Source organism: Eubalaena glacialis, chromosome 4 (assembly GCF_028564815.1).
Source record: "Eubalaena glacialis isolate mEubGla1 chromosome 4, mEubGla1.1.hap2.+ XY, whole genome shotgun sequence".
In the NCBI taxonomy this organism is placed as follows: domain Eukaryota; kingdom Metazoa; phylum Chordata; class Mammalia; order Artiodactyla; family Balaenidae; genus Eubalaena; species Eubalaena glacialis.
Genome location: NC_083719.1, coordinates 51,862,909 through 51,885,461, shown reverse-complemented (window position 1 = coordinate 51,885,461; position 22,553 = coordinate 51,862,909). Strand labels below are relative to the sequence as shown.

At 35.6% G+C, this 22,553-nt stretch overlaps 1 protein-coding gene across 1 annotated transcript in view; it reads left to right on the top strand.

Moving 5' to 3' along the window:
* The window catches only part of ADAMTS6 (ADAM metallopeptidase with thrombospondin type 1 motif 6), a 259,758-nt gene that overhangs the window by 218,255 nt on the left and 18,950 nt on the right, over window positions 1-22,553 (top strand). Inside the window, exons 20-21 of the mRNA XM_061187844.1 lie at window positions 9,298-9,427; window positions 16,844-17,048. Coding sequence (XP_061043827.1) covers window positions 9,298-9,427; window positions 16,844-17,048 — 335 coding nt within the window. The remainder of the gene's footprint in view (window positions 1-9,297; window positions 9,428-16,843; window positions 17,049-22,553) is intronic.

Here is a 22,553-nt window from a genome sequence, read left to right as displayed (position 1 = left end):
GGATGGTGAACTTCATTTCGTAAGAGGAAAAAAATGCATATAAACTCCTTATTCAGCGTCCTGGTGATGTTCAGAGTTTAAAAATGGAGACTCTTCTGCACTTCCATTAAGAAACTAGAGGTTTTGAGTAATATGTAAATTTCTCCTTCATATCTGTATTAAGTATTTCTTCTGATGTGCCCTCCTGAATATGCTTCCTTCCTCTGTCTCTGTTAGTTCAGTTTCAGGTTAGTGGGTGATTAAAGAGAAAGAAAAAAGAGAGAAAAGAAAAAGAAACTATATATTTAAAAGAGCCCCTGATAGCAAATTCTCCCTTGCAGTTTACTACCTAACAAGTTTATGTAATAATCCACACTATTCCATTTATTAATAATAGACTTTTCAAATTATTTTAATGAACCTATCATGCAGATTACCTGGCCCCTTTAGAAAGCTGGATATTTCTACATTGTTTCTATGGAAGCACTTTATGTTAATGTTACATATTTTATTGTTTTCAAGAATGATACAACAGAACTATAATTGTGCACTTAAAAGTACGGTTAAGTCCATTCTAAAATAACAATTTTAAAAAGTAATTATTAGAAAAATATAATGCAATCTTTCTGCCAGTACTAGTATCTGACTGAAAGAGAATAGCTCTCAAAGTACCAGATAAAACAAAGGCAAATGCTTTACATATTCACAGATGTCCTTTTAATTTCTTTGCTAATTCTAACATGGCTAACATATTTAACATCACTAATAATGGTCAGCTGACCATTAACACGTATTGCAGCTTATAAAGGACATATTCACTTAACTTGGAAAGAAACTCAAAGTGGAGGGGGTCCCAAAATGGAACAGAGGAAAACAAAATTCAATTGTTTTTCAAGTTTCAAAATAGACTTGATTGAAATTAAGTGTGAAAGACATTAATAAGTCAAATCTTATAATTGTTTGCTTCACTTTGATTTAGGAATTACCATCCAAAATTTACTTTCAGAGTTAAGTAAAGGATATCAGATGGAAATTTTAGTTTGAATAATTAAAAGCCCTTTAGTCATTGTCATTTCTTTCCCTTTGAAGAAATATAGTTATATAATTAGTTTTTAAGAAAAATTCCCTATAAAAGATATTTTCTTTGTGAAGTTGTACTATTGTTTGAAACTATGAGAGTCCTTTTACATTTGGTTCCTCTATATACCAAACTTAGACATAAAACAGATCACTGTGATATTTTTCATGATACAAGTCCCTTGTAAAACGTGACTTGAGTTTACAAGGAATAAAGATTTGCATCAGCTTTGTTCATTATTCTGTAATTTTCTCTTTGGTCTTTGAAAAATAAAATATTTGTAAGACTAGACAATAGTCTATCATTGCATTGACTGTGGCATTCCCCTATTCACTCTCTCCCATCATCCCCTTCTTTCAGTTCATTTTCATTGTTGAGAAGGAAGAGTACCCTTTAACATATGGGATTAGTTGTACCAGGCATCAGAGCAGGGCACCTGTGAACATCACAGCTCCCAAAAGCCTATGCTCTGTAGCCATCAATTGCACCTGGCTCAGTTCTCATGTAACATGCCCTTGAGAGGGCTACTCCTCTAGGTAAACTCACGCTCTTGGCTGGTTCACGGTTCGGAAGTTAATATGTTTTTTCTTTCATTTGTCTCTAATAATTATTTCTATTTATCTTTTTCCTTAAGTATGTAGTTTCCCCTATAGAATACACTTTTTAAAAAATTCTTTGAATTCTCCTGTGTATTTTCAATATAATTTAAGCTTTCTAACTTCTTGTAAAAAATTTACATATGAAAGTTTAGTTTGATAACTTGACATTTTTTACTGTTTACCCTTGCATATTGTGGCTTGCATTTTCTCTAATGTTAAGATTTATAACTGAGGGCAAGAAATCTGTGCTAACCTAAAACATTCCTCCTAATGCTGTTTTCCTTCCTCTTCCATTTCATTTCTGTTGCTTTAGAGATTATATTCTTCTCTAACATGAATAGGGCCTGGATACATCTTAGTCACTGAAAAACTTGGGTAAGGCTGAAACCAAAGTTTAAGTGCATTCCTACTGTATTTATGGTCTATGTGTCACAGGTCATGTTTCACTTCACTGAAATTTTGTCCCAAATCTCATTTTTGACAATCATAACACTATGCATCTTTACAAGGTATTATGCATAAAATACTTTTGGAAAAAATAAAACTTCTTATAATGATAAGCATTATCACCCAGATTTTATAGGATATTATGATATTATTATTCCCATTTTTTATCTAAACAAAATTAAGATTTTAGTTTAAAACTATACAGCTTGTTTATGATTGTGTCCTTGTTATAATTCAAATCTGAAATATTTACTCTTTGGTTCCAAGAAAAGGATTCTATATATAATTAAAGAAAAGCTTCTTTATTGGTAATAAATCCATCGCAATGTGTGGAAGAAACTCAAGACCTCCTTGTACTCCAGCATCATTCCTCTAAAATGTTTAATGAAATACCCAAAACAAATAAGCTCCTACTAAAGTTCATGGAAACTCCTTTTTAGTATAATATGAGTTAATTCTTTATATTAGGAAACTTGTCTCTCACAAAGTCCTATTTCTAGTTAGTGTTCTGCCTCTTGACATGTCTAACCCCTTTGATACGTACCTCACGCTGCTAAGAAATGAGACACTGAAACACGACGCAGAACCAAATGGAATCTAACAAATGCCTGTTTTCCAGACTTATTATTCTGTAGAGTACAGGGGAAAAGCAGACCTAGAAGGGGGGAAAAATGAACAATTGAATTGTGGAGGAAAAAAGAAAAGACAACTTTCATAGAATTTTGGATCTGAAAGGAACATTAGAAATCATCTAATTTTTTGGTCTTATTTTACAAAGGAGAATGAAAACTTGCCTTAGGTCATTTACCTAAACTGCCTAGAACTCAAAAAGAGGTAGTAACTAAACATGGCAGAAGTCAGAGTGAGAAAAAAATATCGTAACAAGATAAAGTGAAAGGGAATTACATCATAGACATTTGGCTATGAGAAGAGTTCTTAAGATCCATGAAGATCAAGGAAAGAGAAATCAGACAGCAATATAACAAAATGAAGGAACTGTAAAATTAAAAATATTACATCTGAAAGTGCATTGTTTTATTAGATAAGGTAGGTTCCATAATATAATGGTACTTGCCTTATCCCCTCCCTTCATTATTAATGTAATTTCATTGAGGTCAAGTCTGTCTCACTCATTTTCCCCCTTATGATAATGAAAACCCATGGCTTAGACTTAGTAGGAATTCAATGAGTTAAGTTAGACCTTTCCATGGAAGAGATTACTGTTAATTTATAATGAGTAGTCGGAATTCTCTCCAGGGATAGAGTGATTTCAAATAAACGCAGTATATGCATGTGCCACCCTACCTTACCATCACTAAACAGAGCTGCTCTAGAAAAATAAATATTTTTAGAGCTGCATTTTCCTTTTCTTAATCCTGCTTCCTTGGGACATTTAATTTTGCTTAAGACAGAAGGGAAGACACTGGAAAGGCAGAGAAAGAAAACCTTTGGGAGATAAAAACTAGCAGGAGGCTCTTGAGAAGAAGGAAGCAAATGGGTGGAGCTGATTGGTACCCTGATGCCAGCTGTTAGATCCAAGGCAGATGGGCTTTGCTCTGCCCTACAAATGCTTATGTCTGGCCAATAATCACACAGCACAGCAGCCAGATTCCAGCCATGAAAGGCAGAGCAGAGAGACATTTTTTTCCTGGCACTTGTTGCTCTCTGGATGCTATCTGCACTGAAGATTTAGATTAAATTAATGTTGTTGGCCATATGCTCTGTATACTGTGGTTATATAGTGTTGTCTTGGTTGCTAGCTACTTTGGATGCTGTGGTTAAGCAAATTGTTGCCTTAGCCACCAACCACATTTGTACTGTAAGCTCTGACTTATTAACTTCTTCCCCCCTATTCTTCAGAAAACTGTTTCTTGGGTAGATAGGATGTGCTTTGCCACTAGGTTAAATTATCTAGATGTTGATTAGCCCATCAATCCCAAAGTTACACTTTTCCTTTCTTTCTTTCCCTTACTGACCTACATGTAGTTATAGACTGCTCACTTACCAATTGAATCGTCTAGGACTGAAATGCTGGTTCTTATGAGTAGATTTGAGAAGACCTAGAAGATCTTTCTCTTGCCCTTAACCTCTCCCGCATCCTTCGTGGTTTAATACATATCACTCTTTCAAATGAGATTCAAGTGGTAATTTCTGTGCATTAAGTGCCCTCTCTCTACTTTTAAAATGATGAACTACCCTGAGAAAAGCAATAAATTGCTAAATATTGTTACACATGAACTTATTAAATGATTTAATTATCTGAAAGAAGAGAGATGGGACATGAGAACATTGAGCAGCTTATAAGAAGAGTAGAAGAGGGACTGAAAAGGAGGCAAGAAATGAAGAGAAGGAATGGTCTCTAAAGTCTTCACTCAGGATTGGCTCTGCAGCTGCTGAGCAAAAGACCCTATATTCTTGAACCATCACCATTTCCTAGAGTAAGCACAACAGATGAAGGGTTCCATATAGGACTCACTTGCAGCTTGGTGGACTTCTTGCTCATTTTCCTATGGTATATGCTACTTCAAAATACTAAATGCCATTTCTTCACGTGTAGCTTGAGCAGTGATTCAAGTTGGGTACTCCTCCCTCCCATTGGACAACAGAACCTTTGATAGGCAAGTAGATCATCTGTAACTTTTAACTATTAGCAGAAATTAAATATAAGATCTGACAAATTTAAACTTCCAGGCTAAAAATAAGAGTTACATTTCCGTGTTAAGAACCATCTTTGGGGGCTTCCCTGGTGGCACAGTGGTTAAGAATCCGCCTGCCACTGCAGGGGACACGGGTTTGAGCCCTGGTCTGGGAGGATCCCACATGCCGCGGAGCAACAAAGCCTGTGAGCCACAACTACTGAAACCCGCGCGCCTAGAGCCCGTGCTCCACAGCAAGAGAAGCCACCGCAATGAGAAGCCCACGCACTGCAACGAAGAGTAGCCCCCACTCGCCACAACTAGAGAAAGCCCGCGTGCAGCAACGAAGACCCAAGGCAGCCAAAAATAAATAAATAAAATAAAATAGATTAAAAAAACAAACAAACCATCTTCGGTATCAAAGAACCAAAATGGTAAGCAAATTAAAAGACTCTAAATAGGATACACCCATTTTAGAGAGTTTAAAGTAAATATATATTGGTAATGGCATCTTTGTACTTAAATTTTGTAATATGAAACCATTAAAGTTTTTGGGTTTTTTTTAAGCATGGAAGAGGAATTGCGTTTAAAAACAGAACTGGTTATAGAATTTGCATGCCAGTAACTTCAGGTGTTTAAGAATAAAATATAATTAGTGCAATTTTAAGTTTGACCAATTAAATTCTGCAGAACACCTGCATATCTCCAGGGGCTATGGGCACTAAGCCACCAGAATTTTGTTTTTGATTAGGCATATACTGACTGGTTATACGGACATTTTATGTTTTGGGTTATAAACTATACATCTTTAGATTTGAAAGCATAGTGGTTTTGTGTAACTGGATGTAATTATTCCTGAAAGGGTTTAAATCAACTTCTTAGCAATGTTTTACAGATTACTTTAAAAGAAGCTATGTACAAGAGAGTTGATCATATAAAAAGATGCAAAACTCAATCATTTCTCTTGTTGACTTGGTTTAGATTATTTCCAGTTGATCTGTATTTTCTAAAGCTAAAAGCTGCATTTTCCTTAATCCAAAAGTATGTGTTGAAAAATCCATCCAATTAGGTGCATTGGTTTAGACAGTTACTCTGTTGCTGCTGATTTAAAAAGAAAAAAAAAAAAAAATTCTGTAAACCTGCCAAGTGTGGGGGTAAAAGTTGGAAGGAGATTTGTGCTATTGAAGGGAGATAGTTCAGCATTTTAGGAAGGTTTGGAATAGATTACTAGTATAGTCAGTTCTCGAGTGTGAAATACCACACTGTCTAATATGACATTTTAGAAGAAAATTAATAAAAGATGAATGCAAGGAAAACGCATCTTTGTAAAATACAGTTATTTCAGCTGCTTATTCAAGGACTTTAATTTTTACTTCATAAAAAATAGCATTCTGGGGGCTTCCCTGGTGGTGCAGTGGTTAAGAATCTGCCTGCCAATGCAGGGGACACGGGTTCGAGCCCTGGTCTGGGAAGATCCCACATGCCGCAGAGCGGCTAGGCCCGTGAACCACGACTACTGAGCCTGCGCATCTGGAGCCTGTGCTCCGCAACAAGAGAGGCCGTGATAGTGAGAGGCCCGCGCACCGCGATGAAGAGTGGCCCCCGCTCGCTGCAACTAGAGAAAGCCCTTGCACAGAAACGAAGACCCAACACAGCTAAAAATAAATAAATAAATAAATTTATAAAAAAAAAAAAAAAATAGCATTCTGAAATTATGAAAGTGAAATGTACCCCCAAATATCCTAAATTCTAGTTTTTAAGAAGTCTGAGAGGCATGACAAAATTAAGTCAATTTGTAATTCTCAGCACTTAGCTCAATATCTCATAAGAAGTACAGTGCCTTGTATTCAGTAATTATTCTCTATTGAATGAATGAATGGATGGATGAATGAATGAATGACTGCCAACCATATTTAGCTGGCATTTTTAGTTTGTGTACTATGTAATTTTAAATTAATTACTGGATCCCACCAAAGAACAAAATAGCCTTAAAAATAAAGGTCCAGAGCAAAGGTATGAGATTGTGGATAATTTTTATTTTGTTCTTTCTGGTGTTGTGTATTTTCCAAATTTTTAACAATAAATGTTATGTAGCTGAATTTTTTCAAGATCATACATGGCTAGAATTTATCTTAAAATCAAATGTAAATCTTACCTCTAATAACTAATATCTCATCTGTGATTCAAATTGCAGAGGCCTTGCTTTTATATTAAAGGCTACTTTTAAAAACTAATGTCATTATAACCAAACAACATTTCTAAGATTTTTAAAGGAGGTAGAATTTTATCTTAACCTGTAGAAACTAAATTGATGTTTCTGCCACTGATATAAAACAATATCAGTTCCATTTTGTAGTGCTGGAAATGTTTATCCTCCCTCAGTATAATAAAATAAAAATAAAAAGTTTATCCTTCTCTGAAAAACAACCGAGATACTAGCTTGAATGCCAAATTCCTTATTGCAAGTTTAATCATATTTTTTTAGTTATTAAATGTATTTATAAAAGTTGACTGAAGTTGTAAATCCTTCGTGTAAGTGGATGTTTTGAGTCTCCCCCCTCCAAGTATAATCATATTTGAATGGTTATTTAAAAAGATAACCATGCTAACCTATAAAAACAGTCCCCTGCTCCTCCTGATAGGAGCAAGTATTGAACCCAGGTAGATGGCTATTCTGAGCCACTGTGGCAGTGGGTGTTGAATCCTATGACTAATAATAGAGATTTTTGTCCAGGTGAATCACATGGACTTAGTTATCTGCCCACTGGAATGACACAGTGAGGAGATATGTGGTGAGTACTGTGGAACATCTGTGAATGGGTCAAAGCTATGCCTGATGTGAATCATTCTTCCCTCAAAAATCTAAAGTTTAATAGTTAAAAAATTCCAAACTGTTGTCGCATAAACTGAGATATTTGGCCTATTCAAGGGGTTGGGATGGAATGAATACAGCACATACTCTGAGACATTTTGCAAGTAAGTTGTTTGGCTATATTTTAAACCCCTAAATTTAGGAAAACCAAAAAACTTGATCAGTAAGAGCCTTGGGTCACTGCAAGTAATAAAATATCCCTTCTTCATCTGCTGACCACCATCATGGAGGCTATGGGACTTAATGGTTTTCCCCATCAAGGAAAGAGATTTCCCTATCTTTAAATTCAAAGTGCTTAGTTAGAAGTGTGCAAAACGTGATGACTGAGGTACTCCCACCTGCAGACGTCCCAGGATGTTTAAAGGACCTTGGGGAAGCATTTGGTGCGTAGCTCTTTAGGTGACAGTTTCCTTCACTGAATGGTCCTGTTTCACATTGATTTCCCTAATTTGGGGTCAAGCTCTTTTCTTTAGGGCACTACTAAAAGCAACTGAGAAAAAAAAAAGAAAAACTGAAGGTTTGTGTGGGGCTAGGTAGGTATGAAGCTGTAGTTGCTTGGATACTGCTAATGCTGCTTTTATAACTGGTTCTAGGTAATTTAGCCTACCGGGTTATAGAGATGGGGTGGGTGAGTAGGGGGATAGCTTAGTTTGTGCTTTTATTTTCAATTCTGGGAGTAAGCTGCTACCTCTATAGGATCTGGAACATTTAGCATTGTCTTGTAGATTGACTTTCCTCTGAGACCTTGATACACCTATCTTTGCTTCTTTTGATTCCTCCACACTGAAGAGAAAATGAATCTGCATAAAGTCTATTCACCAGGCATGTTTACAGATAAGAGTGTGTTTGTGTGTGTCTTCGTATTTTGTGAAATGTGAGCAAGGTGTGGTGGATATCTTTGCCAATAAATAATAAACATATATTTAGAATTTTACAAATTTTATGAGAATATTTTTAGCTGTGGCAAACAGGCTACATAGACCAATTTTTAAGAGTGAGATAAGTATTTTGGAAGTTAATATTTGATGGAATATGTGTATATCTGTTTGCCAGTGGTGTAATCAACAAGGGCCGACTCTATCAAAGCAAACAGATTACTTACTGATGGGTTGCAGTCCAAAGAGGCTCACTGCAGTCTTTAAATTCTAGACTTTGTGGGCTTTCAGAGAAATAAATCTGTAAATGGAAGGGGAAAAAATGAAATGTGTGAATGTTACGTGTTCCTAACAAAGACTAAATTGATTGGATTTGTCCTACAAAATATTAAAAAGTAAATTTGTCCCTAATGTTTTGTTTTTACATAGATATACGACCATTGTCTTGCACTGAAATGTATATTCATACATTTTATCTGATGATATTTTGGGAAAATAAAGTTTCTTTTTTTAAAGGAAAGCATGAAGAAGAATATACAAATGGGAATACTAATTGTTTAAAATTACCAATAGTTTCTTTTCTGAACTTGAAAACAGTTATGTTTCTAAATATGAGAACAATAATTTTGCCTAAATTTGCAATATAATGACCAGGTCTTCTCTCCTTTTTAGAGGAGCAGTCAAGTGTTTCTGGAACAGATAAGACAGCAGCGATCCAGTGAGGTTGATTCCCCACAGAGGAAAGCTATGCATACCTAACTTACTGGAAGGTAAACTACTCTTCAATTAATGATGTCCTCCTTTTCTCAAGGTGTCCAAAGACAGGAGGTGGTCTGTAAAAGGTTGGACGACAACTCCATTGTCCAGAACAATTACTGTGACCCTGATAGTAAGCCACCTGAAAATCAAAGAACCTGCAACACTGAGCCCTGCCCACCAGAGTAAGTAAGAGAAAGAAGTGAGAATTATTTTCTTCAAGTGCAAAGAGAAAAACATTAGATATTCTTGTTTGGAAACATACATTCATACGATATAAATAAATTAGGCTGAGAAAAGGGGGTAAAACATCACAGAGGGTGGAATTTTGATTCCTGTTTATCCACAGGACTTAGTAATTAACCCCTTTAAAGCAGGAACTTCAATAGGTTGATCCTGGCATAATGCTGGCAATTGTCATATTTCATTAATTCTAAAGCACGTATCATTTGCATTTTAACATCTCTGAAATTAGATTCATTTTGCAATTGATGGTATCTTACAATAATAATCGGCATTATTTTTCTTTAATGGTACATAAAATAATGGTATCTTAGATCCAGTAAAATATAGTAGATTGGCGTGCAGTCCTATCTTTTCCAGATATTTATCCTAAAGGCTTAAAGACTTTTTAAATGGTTTAGAAATATTCTGTAATGGAGTATCAGTGCTTTAATTTGCTGACCCAGTTTTAAGTTCTGTCATCCTAAGGCATCCTGTCTTCTGAGTGTAGAGTACAGGCCTAGAGGTGTATTTTAGTCCCTTTCTGTTGATTAATGTAGCAATTACAACTCACTGTAAAGGGAGGCACAAGAAGAGAGCCCATCCATCTTAATGATGACTTTTTAAAAATTTAAACTTAAAAATATGAGACCTGCTATCAGTGGGCCGCACTGTGTAATCTGTAGGAACAGAAAGGTTTCTTGTTTGAGCAAAAGGCAATAATTATGTGAAAAAGGACAAAGATGCTGAGTTAATCCTGAAAATACTGATCTTTGTAAGGATTTTGCCTGATTGACAATAGCAAGACAAAATATGTGTGAATGGCATTTCATTCTTGTTTGAGAAATCAGAGTAACCATTATCCCCCAGATTAGCTAATTATCCCAACATGAAATTGATAAAGAAAACGAGAGTAGGCAAATGAGATTATGTATTCCAAGCTCCCTAGAACTGGAGAGGAAAGCTCTATAATGAAGTAATCCTTTTTCGAAAAGTGGAGTCACAAAAATCTGGGACTTACAATGGATAAAGAATGCAGGTCCCTAATATTGTTAAAGCAAGATGCATTTCTTGATATTTGTTCCAAAATAATAATGCCTTTGAACTTTCAATATCCAAAGTCAGTGTCTGCCTGAATGTTTTAATCTTAAAGGGAAATACTCACTCCTAGTCTCTTGAAAAGGTTTAGGGCAGTGGCTACCAAATAAGGAACATAGAATCTAGGGTGATAGAAGTTTTTATTCTAAGACTTTTAAAATTTCATGTCTCTTCTTTTTCAAATGTGATCACCATGTAACTAACTCCTTAAAAGCCAGACATGAGAAAGTATAGAAATACAACCTATGATATGTATTACAAAGACAAGATATTTAATTGTTTTTTTATTTTCCTTTCTTCTGCTAATTATTTTTATAAATTTATCTCAAGAGAAACTGAAAAGCTATATAAAACAAAGTGATGCTCAAAAACCACAAGATATTTTTTGACGTTTCCAATAACTTAAGCATATTATCATATAATTGTGAGCCTCAACCCAGTAAGTTAATTCCCTGACACCCAGTACTTTAAGTATTATGTTTGTCATGATCAGCCATTTAAGGCATCTGAATGGGCCTGGTCACACCTGTTCTATTTTGGCCTCAGCTTTTTTATTTGTTTAAGTTCAAATGCTATTCAAACATACTTTGAGATTTCAATGGTTGGTCATTTCATTCCATATATCATGTGCTTGGATATTACATGGGAGATTTTTTTTTTTTAACATTTTAAGGATAATTGACATATTGGAATTAACCTACGCAATTAAAATTGTTTCATATTTCCCTTCCTTTTGCAGTTCGGAAATAAAAAGTTACTTCTTAACTTTTTTTTGTTGTTTGGAGGTAAGAAAATGGAATTTGAAAAAGATAGAAAATTTAGACAGACAGTTTTCTTTGTTGGAAAGAGCTAATGATACATATTTAAAATATTTCTCTTTTATCAGTCCAGTTTTTCTTAGTTCCTTTTTAATTTCTTCTTTATTCCTTTAATTCAGATGATGAAAAAGGAAATCTTAATTATTCAGAATGGTTGTCATATGTAATAAGATTCCCAGTAGACATTGGTATTATAGAGATAAGGCTCACTGAAAAACTACTGAATTCAGTAAGACTTTAAATGAGTGTGGAAGAGAGAAGGTTTTTCAGATGACAATGTGATAATCATATTTGGTTTTTGTCATACATATTAAAGCATAAAATTTTTTAAATGCAGATAAGTAGAAAGAAGAAACCAAAAAGCCACAATACTTGTAAGACCACTGTTAATATTTTGATCTATATATTTCATCTTTTTCTATGTCTACATAGGCACATGTATATAAAAAAATGGAATTATATTATTTATGATGCTTTGTAGTCAGTTCTCAACATATTGAATATTATGTTGTTCTGAACATTAAACATCATCTACAACATTTAGTAGATATGTCATTATTTATTTAAATTGGTTTTCCACTGTTGAACAATTTTGTCTGGGTCCTAGCTTTTGATCCCTTTCTATTCCACAGCATTAACCATTTTTGCTACTAAAATTTTGCTCTCTATAATTATGCCCTTATGCTAAATGAATAGGAATAAAATTTCTGGTTCAAATGGAATTATATTTTACTCTTTGAGACACACTGTCAAATTGCTCTCTAGAAAGAATGTATGAATGTATATTCCCACCAACAGTACGTATATGACTGTCATTTTCCTGAACTGAACAACACTGGGTGTTATTTTAAAAACAATCTTTAACTATTTTATAGGGAAGAAAAACGCTTGATATCTAATTGCTATTTTATTTTTTGTGCTAGAATTGCTGGTGAAGCTGAACACTTAAAAATTATGTTCAGTGGCCATTTGTATTACTTCTTTTTTGCTTTTCCTCTTCATGGCCTGACCCATTTTTCTATTGAAGTGTTTATCATTTTGTTATTGATTTGTATGAACTCAATGTATTAAGAATATTAACTATTTTAGACATATTTTTTTCCTAGTTTGTTATATATTTCCCATATTACTTATGGTGTTATGATCTATTTTTACTTATAAAAGTTTTTTAAATACTACGTAGGAAAACTGTCAAACTTTTATTTCTTTCATTGGTATAATGTTATGAAGGCCTTACCCACTTTATGATTATACTTTCAAAGTTTTTTTTTAAGGTAAATTCTATCTGAAATATATTTGCCTGCTTTGAGGAAAGGATCTATATTTATTTTCAAATATTATTGTTTTCCCAATACCATTAATTTAAAATCCTAAATGGTATTTTTTAATCAGAAATTATCTAATGAAATATTTTAAATGTCCTTTAGTCATATTGGAGACTTTATAAGTAGAGTATGGAAAAATAGAGGGCAGTAAGGTTTATCCTTGTTCTGCATAAAGAAAATACAGGGGACTAGGAAGAATAGACAAAAGAGGCATTGGTAAAGAAATAATAATAATAGTGTTTATTTGGAGGACCTTGAAAGGCCAGAGGAAGCCTTGCTGGGAAAAAGTAATGTGGTCAGAGCAGCAACTCTTTCATGAGAAAAAGAATAGTAGTCAAGATGGTGAGGTGACTAGGGATAGGAAAAAAACAAGAATTCTAGAGGCATTGAATGAAAATGGTAGGATTCATGACATAGGCAGAAATAGTTAGGAAAAGGAAAAGGGAGGAGTTGATGTTAAAGAGTATGACTGATAGGAAGCTAGTGCCCCTCTGTAAGAAAAGGAAGTAATGTTGAGTTGGAATCCAAAGAGAAAGGCCAAGAGTTCAGTTTTGACCATGCTGTCTTTTAATAGCAAGAATATTTGTATATATGACCTCATGTGAAGAGTCTTTGGTTACTGAATATAATTCCTGTATGTTACTGTGATTTTTAAATTTGCGAAAATCAGAAAGGTAAAAACAATGGAGTACAGTACATTGTGATAATACTGTGACCAAGAATTAAAAGACATTTTTTTAAGCAACTGCGATATGGAAGGCACTGTGCCTTAGGAAATGGTTCCTTTTCCGAAGGACAATCTAATTGGGCAAATACATATAAAAATATCTATAGTACAAGGCAAAATATGTTAAGTACAGTAAGAGTTATAAGCAAAAGGGCCAAAGGATGGTCAGACTGGAGAGAGATTTTTACCCAGGGGCTAGGTTTTCTTTAATAGTATCTTTTTATTTTGAGTCATTGCACCTCACCCCATGGACAACTATAATCTGTTATTTTAAGTTTAGAAAAAGATCATCAGAGTCCTCTATAAAACTCCAAAATGTAAGACCTGGGAGGAATCATAGAAATCATATAAGTCAACTCCCATCATCTCATTCTCTTCCCCCAATATTATTGTTTGTCCTCTTAAGGTACAGATAATGTAGATCAGATTACACAGGCTGCATCAAGCCGCTCATTTCAGACACTCAAACATGAATCCCACTAACTGTATACCTTCTTCACCCTGGTGAGGATGAAGACAATTTTATCACTGGGTCTTCAGCTCAGAAAGAAATAGCCCCAGTATTATTCAGATTATAATAATTCAGCAATTGATAGTCTCAGAGAGAATTTTCGTGCTCATATTTTACCACTGAAACTAGAGGATGAAAAAAGAGAAATAAGGAGAATGTCATCAGAGGGTCAAATACATGGAGAATGAAGGTGAAGGAAGCAGTCTGTCTTACACTGGACAGGAGAGTGGTGAAACTGGGACTAACTAATAGATGCAGTGGTAAAATTGCAAAACTATTTAAATAACTGGATGGTGATTTAATCCTTTAGAGAGGCATGGGAAGGGATGATTTGGTGAGCAATAAAGACTCAACAGGGACTGAATGTGAAACCTGAAATCAGAGTTAAAGTCAGAAGGAAAATTGGAAGCGTAGTTAATATTTTTACTTTCATACATTCTGAGTTAAATGCTAGAGTGATACATCTAGGTTAAAAGATGGTTGGCAATAAAAGAGAGGACGAAGAATAAAAAGGAGGAGGTGGCCCTGGCCTCGTGCACCAAAAAAAACAGCAACACCTCCTGAATCACTGCTGTTACTCTGGGCACCTGTGTTTAATTTGAAGGCCTCCATCCCTCTTACATTATGAGAGCTAATGAGATCATGGCTGGAGATGGTATGACTGAACTTTTTGTGGCTGAGTTATACACATTGCTGTTTTATCCCCTAATCTTGGTGATGAAATCACTGCTGCGAATTGAATCAGAGTTTCACTATGGCTGGCATGCAAGTTATTATTCTCAATACACATTTTCCTCTTTACCAAAAATGGTACTAACAACTTAGGATCCTGTTCATCTGCGGAAAATAAAATGGAAAGAATATGAAAATCACTTTAAATCTCCTCTGGAAAATGACTTAGAAAAAAAATGTTAATATCAGATTTTTTAAATTCAGGATTAAATTGTCATTCTATAAATAAATCTTATGTTGAAAATTTTAAAACTTTTGACAAAATATATTTTTAAGTTTGAGAAACTGGTTAATTATGATATTTCTAAATGCTGGTTTCCCTCTGTAAGTAAAGATAATAAAAATAATAATAAACAAAGGCCATTGTGGCTTATTTGGCTGAGTGTAGGCTCAAATTTAGGATACTAGTACTCTGACTTCACTAAGGTATTATCTTCCACATACAAAACTGGCACACATGAGCTAAGTTCATGAAAAGAGGTGAAATTTATTCTTAAACTTTAATACTCTTCCCTCTGGTTACTCTCCCACTAAGAGCATGAGCATATCCATTTAGGATATACATGTGATTTATAAGCACGGATGGAAGAAAATGTCTTCTGACCTCATGCTTGTGATCTAGATTCTATTATTTGGCAGTGTTATAAATGAAATCCAGTGGATATCAATCGATGGGGGATCTAGTCCTACCTCCATCATTGCACTTTTCATGATTTTGGAGAACTGTTTTCCTAACACTGGGTCTTACTTTCTTCTATAAAACAAAGCACAGTGCCTTGAGCATAGTAGGCATTCAGCATATATTCATTACATTAAATACAACAATATATCAGTCAGGACTCTGGTTGGAAATAACACAACTTCAACTTTGGCTAGCTTCTGCGCTTAAGAGGATTTATTGGTTTATATAACAAAGCTGAGGGAAGTGTAAGAGTGGACCTAGCTTCAGGAATGACTGGAATCAAGCACTCAAATACCTGCAGGACTCTCTAGCTCCTCTGCATTCTTTCAGATCAGCTAATTCCACTTGACAGGGGACATGGCCATCATCAGCTCTTATATCTTTATACACCTTTGTGACCAGAAAGGAAAGCGTCCCTTTTGCTCTGATTGGGATCATGATTCATACCCTTGGACCAATTAATGTGCCCAAAAGAGCGAGTCCTGCAGAAATAACTACACACACACACACCTGAAATTGTATATATGAAAGTTCATTGATGACTTTAGGAGTGGTATACCTACAAATATGAGATATGTTCATTTATTAAGACACTTCTGTTTCTTCCCACATTAGCTGTGTAGAAGCTGTTTTTAAGAGTAAAGGGGTCAAAGCAAGGGATCTCCATGTTTTCACAGAGCTGCCTCAGGGCTCTGCACTTACCGCAGAGTTTTTAGGACTCCCAAGTCTTCTGGATGGATACCTGGGCCATCTCTTCCCCTGTAAGGACAATAAAGACGTCTGTCTTATGCAGAGCATGACATCCATTTCTGGGAATCAGAAAACAAATCCCTAGCTCCTGTAGTGTGGTTTTATCACAAAGTCCTCAATTGAGGGAGAACCTGCCTCAATGTAATAATAAAAATGGCTACTATTTCTTGTTTGTTGTGTGTTAGACACTGTTAGAAGCTCCTGAGACCCTATTACTAGCATATCTTCTCTTGTTCATGTTCAGTATGTCAAGGTGATAGGCTGAAATTAGCCATAGTGAAGTATTTATACCACAAAAACTGGCAAATGCAACAAATCAGGACTCCCTCCCTCCCATGAGGAACCAGTTGTTACCATTTACCAGCACATGGCTTGGAGCTTCATATGTTACCTTGCTTAATCATCAGGACAATCTCATGATTGATATTGTTATCCTCGTTTTAGAAATTAATAAAAAAGGACAAAAAGAAGTTTAAAAACACATAATGCATTGCTTGTTTGAACCTGGGTTCTGCCTTCTCCAAAGCCCATGCACTCTGCTCTAGAAGGCAGCCGACAGTGGGTTATCTTTTCCTTAGCAGTTCTTCCATTTGTCATTTGTCACGTCAACTGACACTGAAATGTTAGCTCTTCTGAGAAGAGGAGGTAGTCCACTGAGAAAGTGCCTTCACTCTGCTGAAATCTCTGGCTGCACTGAGGGAATGCTTTTCTGTGTTTCTTCCACTTCTTGTTGCAGGTGGTTCATTGGGGACTGGTTGGAATGTAGCAAGACTTGTGATGGTGGGATGCGCACAAGGGCAGTGCTCTGCATCAGGAAGATTGGACCTTCTGAGGAGGAGACACTGGACTACAGTGGTTGTTTAACACACCGGCCTATTGAAAAAGAGCCCTGCAACAACCAGTCATGTCCACCGCAGTGGGTGGCTTTGGACTGGTCAGAAGTAAGGAAATCTGAGGCTGTATGTTTTGAGATGTCTTAGCTATCAATACCAAAGCATTTAATATTAAGGACAGCTGAGCATGTGAGCACCTTAGAACTCAACAAGTAAGGGCTGCATAACTCTGAATTTGGCCATGTTATATTTTTTTTGCTGCTTGCCAGGAAGTAAAGGTTTTGGGAGTAAGGAAAATCAATGAGAAACTAGTCATCAATTTAATTAAAAAACAAGCCTGAAGTGAATTTGAGAGAATATTATAAGTGGGTTTTCTTCTTCGTTGCTATTCTTGAACAGCATTATAGGCTCAGAATTAGTGATGTGTTATATCTTTTTTTCCAAGTAATGTTCCAGCCTAACCATATAACTCTTACATATGAGTTTAATTTATCATCACATGTTATATATCTATATATATTTTAATTGCTTCTGGGGAAGAAACATGGAGTTGAGGGTTATAACATATCAAAAAGTCAAATTCTGATTTTATCATTACCTCCACTTATATGATCATTGAGGAAGATCTGACTAAGATAATGTTTTTCTGGCATACATGTATATATAAAAAGTCTTATATAATCCCGAGGCCTCAGAAAAATGGTCTTATGAAAAATGAGGTAAGAGGTAGAGTTAATTCTTGACTCTTCATCCTGCATGAGACATATACATATACACACGGTACCATTCTCTACATTTCCTAAAGAAGAACTGAATCCTTCTGTAGTGTTGGTTAATGTTAGAAAGAATGAGTATCTGGCTATATAACTAAAGGTCATTTTTCTAAGTTAGCAAAACAGGATGCATTTCCTGCTGGAAACATTGTGGTACTTGCTTTAGGTATTTCCTGTAGACCTCATAAGTTTGTCAAAAAATAAACAACAAAAAAAAATTAAACATTGTTCTTTAGGAACCTCTGGATGTAACTTTTCTCCCTGTGAATCTTACTGCTTGAGTGGCCTTATTTTGCTAGAGGCACAGGGCTAAAAGAGAGACCTGTGTTTAAGATGGTACATGGAAATGGAGATTCTGACCGTTTGTGGTTATCTGTGGAATCTTTGGCAGAAGTTGGGAGTGTTCTTCCAAGTTTCCTGGCCATAGTCCAGCTTCAGTAATTACATTCTGCCTACCTGACTTTTATTTGTGTTTCAATCAAATGTAGAGATATTCTCGGTATTATTCAGTGGTTATGGAAAACAGCATGAACTCTTCTGTTCCCTAACAGTGGGTGGATTAACTCCTACATTCATTTGGAAGATAAAATCCAGTGATAAAGAAGAGACATTTTACAGAATTGTACACATGTTAGTAGTTATTTTACTTGCAAGTCAGTGCCCAAGACCCTCATAGAAGTTCATAAATAGTCTTTGATAATGATGGCAACGTTGTTATTGGAAAATCCTAATGGGAGACCTGATAATTGGCTGCAACATTTTTAGGGTTTCAGGCCAAGTCAGTAAGTATAACTGGGTGCTTTCTAACCACATTGGGATAGGAGCTATGGAGAATTCAGAAGAATCTCATGAACTTGGGAAAATAAGAAATATCCATGAAGCAGCTAGAGAATAACATAAGACAGTGTTTAACAAAGTGGTGGATTGTGAGGTATAAATGTATAAGTGATACAGAAATTCAGAGCTGAGAAGGTCAGAATAGCCTGGAGTAAGCTCAGAAGGCTTTTTAGTTGATGGGGGTTGAACTGAATGTTGTAGGAGTGTAAGATTTGAAGTAGGGAAGAGAACAAGAAACTGGAGAAGTATTCCTGATAAGAGAAACAACTGAACAGAAACACAAAGATCATGTGGTGAAAGTAGAGTGGGAGAAAAGGATTTGTTTTAAAGAATAAATGGAAGATAAAATTGAATAAAGTAGTGATAGGTAACAAGAAGGCTTGAATACAGAACTTTATACCATATCATCTTTCTACAAAAAGTGGAGAAAAATCAACAAGTTCAAAAACAGAAACTAGAAAAAACTTCTGCTGATCACTAAAAGGCCAAAATCTTCTCATGTGCAGACTCACTTCACATTGGTCTCTGGACCTACATTTTTCTGTATCATTATATTTTTAACATAAAACACCAAATATAATCACCTTAAGGAATAGATTATGTATATTACTGTATGTTTCCATTCCAAATACCATTTTAAGATTTTCTTCCTAACTCAACTTCATACGGGTTGTAGTTACCCTACTTTTAGCATTTTGCTTCTCATCTACCCAGTCTTAGAAGTGGCTTGCTCAAATGGCTTTGCGAGGCTGTTAGGTACTCCTGGAAGCTGCCTGGAGAAATATGTTTAAGTTAAGGGGACTTTTAATCACATTTCTGCTATCTTCTTTAAGACAGCTGAATCAAAGCTTAAGGGAGAGAAGTGGAGCTGGGGGCATGGAGTACACATGTTGGGACTATCACTTCCAAAAAAACCAAAAAATAGTGCCTGTTGTCCCTCCACAGACAACACAGGAAAACTATTCTGGGGTAAGCATGAGTCAGGAAATCCTGCCATTGCCGTCCCAAAGATCCTAGCTGAACATCATCTATACCATCATCTTCATCCTTTGTTCAGGAGGAAAGAGATGATTTTTGTCCCCATTCAGTCTCTCCTGTTTATTTTCCAAAGGAGAGGGTGCACTCTCACGCTTCCATTTCCCTTTACCATAAAACCTACCTCTTCTCTAGATAAGTTAAAAATAAGTAAAAGTAAATAGCATTAAGTGAAAAAAAATGTCTGAGTAGCCATGGAGAACAAAGTGAGAACAAGGAACCTGTTCTTCTCAGAGGAATGTAACACCTCCCACTAATGAAAAGAGGAGGTCCCAGCAGAAGAGCAGGCAGTGTTCAACCTCTTTCACTTAACTTTTGCAAAGATATTTCACACAATATCTTTTTCACACGCCCATGAAAACTTCCCTCCTCTTTCTGCCCCCTTCCCAATTCCAAATATCAGCTGTCTGAGCTCTGCTAATCACAAGGGTGAGGTTCAACTGGTGAAAACATGTTGCAGTAAGAGGAATGTACCCTCTGACCTTTTTCTTTTCTTTGCCGGCTGCTCTAATGTAAAATTTCCATTGTTGCAAAGCCAGGAGCTGTTTTCATTTTCCCCATCAGTGAAACCCACCCAGTGCTTATGGCAAAAAAAAAAAAAAAAAAAAAATTTAAGCCAAATTACCTTGGTGGAAAATGGCTCTTCTGCAGTCTTTTGTGAAACTAATGAAGCCATGGCTTTCCCATTTCCTACAATTTAGCCTCACTCCTGGGATCTCCCATGCTATGATGGACTTAAATGGCTTTCTGTTTTTGCCCTCTCTTGGCATGTGACTCTTAAAGTGTCGCTGTGTACTGTGAATGGGCTCCAGCAATCCTTAGCCATTCTTTTGATGTACAGGAATGGTTTCTTTTGACTCCCACAGAGTACCCATTGAAAAAGTTCTGTTTTTTGTACTTATTCTTGGACAAATAGATGACTGGCATCATACTCAATTGACTTGATGGGATTTACATTTAGGTAGCATTACTTAAGAAGGATGGGGTGGGGGGAGTCTTCCTACGGAGGCACTGTTCTTTGTTTTAGTAGATACTTGTGCTGTCACCTTGTTTACTCCTAGGTTCTACTCTGATGCCATAACTAAGTGAATTAAACCCACCTCGCCAGAGAGAATTCAGTCTAACCCCAAAATGTTAATGTTTCTATCCTTTACAAGTGAGAGCCAAATTATTTTCCCTGGTGTGGTTTCAAATGTTTTTTCTGCAAAATATGTTTTTGCTTCTTAATCATAGAATGTTGAACTGAAGTATAAATGTATCTCTCATAAAAATCACCTCCTATATCCCACTGAGATGAGAACAAAAAACAAATGGTCTGGTCAGATTTTAAATAATTGTAAGATTCTGATTATATGAATAAAAGAAGAAAAAAAGATATTTATCTGCAATGAGGAGAAATAGTGAGAGAAGTAATTTTACTAAAGAATCATTTTCCGCTGAATTATCTTCCACCCAGCTACCTAGTGGTTTATTACGAGAAGGAATTGAATGGATTTTGATATTTATAACTAGACTTTAGTCTAAAAAAATGACGTTTTATTACTAAGTATTCAATTTCTAATTACTTCTAATGAACTTTACTGCATACTCAAAAAGTGTGCAAAAAATATACCCTTTACATGGGTATAGACTAATGATTATCTCTGAAACATGCTCTGAATCATTTATGATTAATTTAATGCCTATTAATCATATACATAATTGTGGTTACATCTTGCTTTTCCAGGATTTCGTATTTTTTTAGGTAGTTAAATAAAACTGAGGCTGTCAGGTAGATAAACATATTTATTCATCAGAAGGCTAGAGAGGCAAAGATGAAATGTAAGCTAAATAAAGCAGAGGGAAGAAGCAAAAATAAGAACAAGCTGAGGGATGTCTCTGCTTGAACACCTCTGACATAAGGTCAGAAGAATTTGCAGGATAGAGTTCTACTTAAAACGAAGTTGGTCTAAGTGGCATCCCTGTGCCTTTACTATTTTTTACAAGCAATTTTTAAACATTTAATTTTACAGTCACCCTCTAGAAGTGCAATATTTGCAGAGACCAGAGTTGAGATTCTGGCTATAGACATGTAATATTTGTGGCTAGATCTGCAGGGCTCAGGGCTGGTATATTCATTGAATCCGAACGTAGTTTTCAGTCATTCACTATTTTGAGAATCCAGTTGATTATCTCTACTTCCAGTGCTATAGGATAGAATATCTGTGACTTATTTAGTGGAGCTTGGGCTATAATTTTCTTAATTATTTCTTGCCTCAATAGAAGATGTCGTATGTTAAGCTTTGCGTATAACTTCACATTGTCCCACAGAGGGTTTGTGTCTTTGTACATTTATCTTTCAGAGCATTATCTTTTTCAGAGCTGCCATCTGAATTTATCTGTACTTCTCAGTACTTCAGTTTCCCACTAGTAAAATGGGTGTGAAAACAGCACTTCGTGAGGTTTCCATGAAGATTAGGTAGATTGTGACATGCAAAGGACTTAGAATGCTGCTTGACACTTAATAAATTTCAATGTTGCTTTCTCTTTTTATTCTTCTCCCTATTATCATCAATCTTATTTGTTTTTTTTTGTCTTTGATTCCCTGGGGACTTCTCAGACGCAGATGAATGAATTGTCTGTCTTTGCATTGTCTGCCTCCCAGAACTGTAAGCAGGACTTTGGCATAGGCTCTTAGGGGAAGACCGCTAGATGTTACTGCAGTCTTCAAATAATAGCAGAAGCTTCTTGCTACTGGAAAAGGATATTAGAATAAGCGAGAGACCTATGTCCTAGGCTTTAATTAATTTTTGTATTGAAGTGGAGTTGGTTAACAATGCTGTGCCAATCTCTGCTGTACAGCAAAGTGACTCAGTTATACACAGACAGACATTTTTTTGTCCCAGGCTTTAATATACATACATATGCTTTTAAAATGCAAAGAGGGAAGGGGAATGGCACAAGTGCCCTTTTCAGTAAATTTTCCCAA